Below are 3,312 nucleotides of genomic sequence, written 5' to 3'. Positions count from 1 at the left end.
TATATTAATGAAGGATTTTTAAATTTGGGGTTTAAGAATACGTGACTGCAGATAAAAATCACTAAAGAAAACAGCTGGGCGCGGTGGCTGAAGCCTGTAATCCCAGCACTTTGGGAGGCCGAGACGGGCGGATCACGAGGTCAGGAGATCGAGACCATCCTGGCTAACACGGTGAAACCCTGTCTCTACTAAAAAATACAAAAAAACTGGCCGGGCCAGGTGGCGGGTGCCTGTAGTCCCAGCTACTCAGGAGGCTGAGGCAGGAGAATGGCGTGAACCCGGGAGGCGGAGCTTGCAGTGAGCCGAGGTCCCTCCCTTGCCCCCCAGCCTGGGGAAAGAGCGAGATTCCATCTCAAAAAAAAAAAAAAAGAAAATGTAGGAACATATCTAGGTGAAACATGGGGGGCACAAAGTCAAGGGCACAAAGTCAAGGTCAGAGGCTGTTGTGTCTGACATTTTTGTTTATTTGTTCCTCTTTGGAGCTGGGAGAAAAGAGATGATTTATTGACCACCCAGTGCTTTTTTTTTGTTTGTTTTTTAAACATAGAGGTCATGAGTGAATTAATAAATAGAGAGGCATGTCAGAAAATCAGAAAGCACCTCCACGTCTGTGTGTGAGGGTTGTTAAACCTGCCTCACAAGTGAATCTTTGACAGGAAGAGTCTTTGAGACAGCATGCAAATTCCAAGTTGGTATGCATTAGTGAGATGCATAGAACCTTCTAAAATGTAGGAATATAGTGGCACACCATTAAGCCATACATAAATGCTTTGGTATATTTGCCCCAAATGTAGCAAAAACCATGTTTCTCTTTGTGGTAATGGAATTTGTCTTCTTAAATAGCACCTTCTAGTTCCAGTTTTCTGGCACTAAGTTCCCAGTAAACATTTATCATCCAAATAATTGAGAGCCATTTCTGCCTAATTTCATACTTCACACTTTACAAGAATGCTGAATCACAAAATAAAAGTCTTAAATTAAAAAATTGTCAACAATAGAAAAGCGTTCAGAGAGAGTTATTGTTTTTTTTCCCCCCTGTTTGTTTGTTTGTTTTGAGCCATAGTCTTGCCCTGTCACCCAGGCTGGAGTAAAATGGTGTGATCTCACTCTTCCTCTGCCTCCCGGGTTCAAGTGATTCTCCTGCCTCAGTCTCCCAAATAGCTGGGATTACAGGCATGGACACCACACCTGGCTAATTTTTTGTATTTTTAGTAGAGACAGGGTTTCACCATGTTGGCCAGGCTGGTCTCGAACTCCTGACCTTGTGATCCACCCACCTTGACCTCCCAAAGTGCTGGGATTACAGGTGTGAGCCACCGTGCCCGGACCAAAGAGTGTTTTTAAATGTTCAGAAGGGCTTGGTTTATCAGCTGAAGTCTAGCTTTATTCCATTTTTGTTGTTTCTTTTGCCTTCAAGCAGATCTGTCTCTCGGTGGCAATAAATGTCACCTGTTCATCCATACTTACAGTTGTCTCCTTCGATGACTGGCATAATAAGTGTTATTAATGACAGACTTGAGTAAGTTAAGTTAAATGCCCAGATCTTCAGGAATTCAGTAGGCTCTAGTAAGATGCTATACACAGTGTAATTTTCTCTGTCGTAGAACTAACTCCAAAAAACCAATAAATATATTTGATTTTTCAGATGTAATTTAGATGCCAGAAGGAGACCAGAATTGGGGTCTGTTTCTGCTGTTTAGCCTTACACATGACTTCAAGTCTTCCTTCATCTTCAAAGTGTAAAAAATAATGGTATCTAGTTCATGGGGTTGTTTTAAAAAATAAAATAATACCATGTAAAATGCTTACCACTGTGTTCAGAGCATAACGTGTACTCAAGACAGTGTTTAAAACAAAAGGAAATCCCTGCACGCGTGGGGTCTATGTTTTCATCTTTTTCTTGTCCTTGGAGTATTTCAGTCTCCTAAGGTCCTCTGGAGTAAGGGTGGTGTTAAGGGGGGTAAGTCCTCCTGCAGTGAGTGTGGGTAGCCTCTAGAAGCTGATGCCTTCTGTAAGGCAGAATCGACTGGTTCCATATAACCCAAAAGAGTACATACATAAAAAGATGAAATTGACAAGGAGTTTTCTCTTTATATACTTGCTTTCTTGCTTTATTTTTTTTTTTAAACAGTGTTTTCCATGAAGAAATGATGAAGATGCGACAGGCTAAACTGGATTATCAGGTGAGCAGAGTCTCCTGTTTTGAAATAGGTGGCCAGCTATACTGGCCGTGATGCTGGCGGTCTTGGCTCTGAATCCTTGGCAGGGCTATGGAAAGAAGACTGGGAAGGAGAAGGCTCGGGTGGTTACCTGTGAAGCAGTGTCTGGAGTTAGTGGTTGCTGAACCAAGGCTCTGGGCTATGGCAAGACCAAAGTGCTTTGAGGATGTCAGCAACAAGACTGGCCTTGGATTTACAATCACCAAAAATTCTTTGGTGCCTTTCTTTCTGAGGAATTAAAAGAATGTTAACATTGTATTTCTATGTAGTAATTTGGTTCTGCTACCTTAAGTACCTTTCTACAATGTAATTTCACTCACAATGTAATTTCACAAGATGGTGTTCTCATGCTAAAATGCAGATCTGAACTTGCTGCTGTGCTGCTTTAAAATCTCCATCGCATGCCCAGGCATGGTGGCTCATGCCTGTAATCCCAGCTCTTTCGGAGGCTGAGGCAGGTAGATCACGAGATCAGGAGATCGAGACCATCCTGGCCAACATGGTGAAACCCTGTCTTTACTAAAAAATACAAAAAATTAGCCAGGCGTGGTGGCGGGCGCCTGTAGTCCCAGCTACTCGGGAGGCTGAGGCAGGCAGGAGAATGGTGTGAACCCAGGAGGCAGAGCTTGCAGTGAGCCGAGATCATGCCACTGCAGCCTGGTGACAGAGCAAGATTCCGTCTCAAAACAAAAAATCTCCATCGCATAGAGGATAATTTTCTTCACAGAGCTGCTGGCACATTTAGTTTGTTTTCTCCATTACACTAAGCTCTGTGAGAGCAGGAGCCAAGCATGTTTTGGATAACCATTATATCAGAAGTTCTCAGCACGGTGCTGGACATGTAGTAATCCTTCATTAAGTATTTGAACAAAGGAAGGAATAAATGAACGATTTTGTGTTGTTACATGCTGTGATCATTATGTTCAGATAGCTTAGAACCTATACCCAACATACATCGTATTTATATTCGCTTTTTTCTGTGAATCTATTCTAATTCAGCAAATTCTGTAGCTAGGATCGTTAACAGTCAAGATGTCTGGATTTAGTAGGTGACTAAAAGTCTCTAAAGTTTTGTCTTTTTTTTTTTTTTTTT

At 42.1% G+C, this 3,312-nt stretch overlaps 1 protein-coding gene across 1 annotated transcript in view; it reads left to right on the top strand.

The window, feature by feature from the left end:
• TULP3 (TUB like protein 3) overlaps positions 1–3,312 on the top strand; it is a 46,645-nt gene that overhangs the window by 16,940 nt on the left and 26,393 nt on the right. Inside the window, exon 2 of the mRNA XM_017862960.1 lies at positions 2,132–2,183. Coding sequence (XP_017718449.1) covers positions 2,132–2,183 — 52 coding nt within the window. The remainder of the gene's footprint in view (positions 1–2,131; positions 2,184–3,312) is intronic.

The sequence above is a fragment of the Rhinopithecus bieti genome, unplaced genomic scaffold (genome assembly GCF_001698545.2).
Source record: "Rhinopithecus bieti isolate Rb0 unplaced genomic scaffold, ASM169854v2 scaffold_2654, whole genome shotgun sequence".
Lineage (NCBI taxonomy): Eukaryota > Metazoa > Chordata > Mammalia > Primates > Cercopithecidae > Rhinopithecus > Rhinopithecus bieti.
This window is presented reverse-complemented; position numbering and strand designations above follow the sequence as displayed.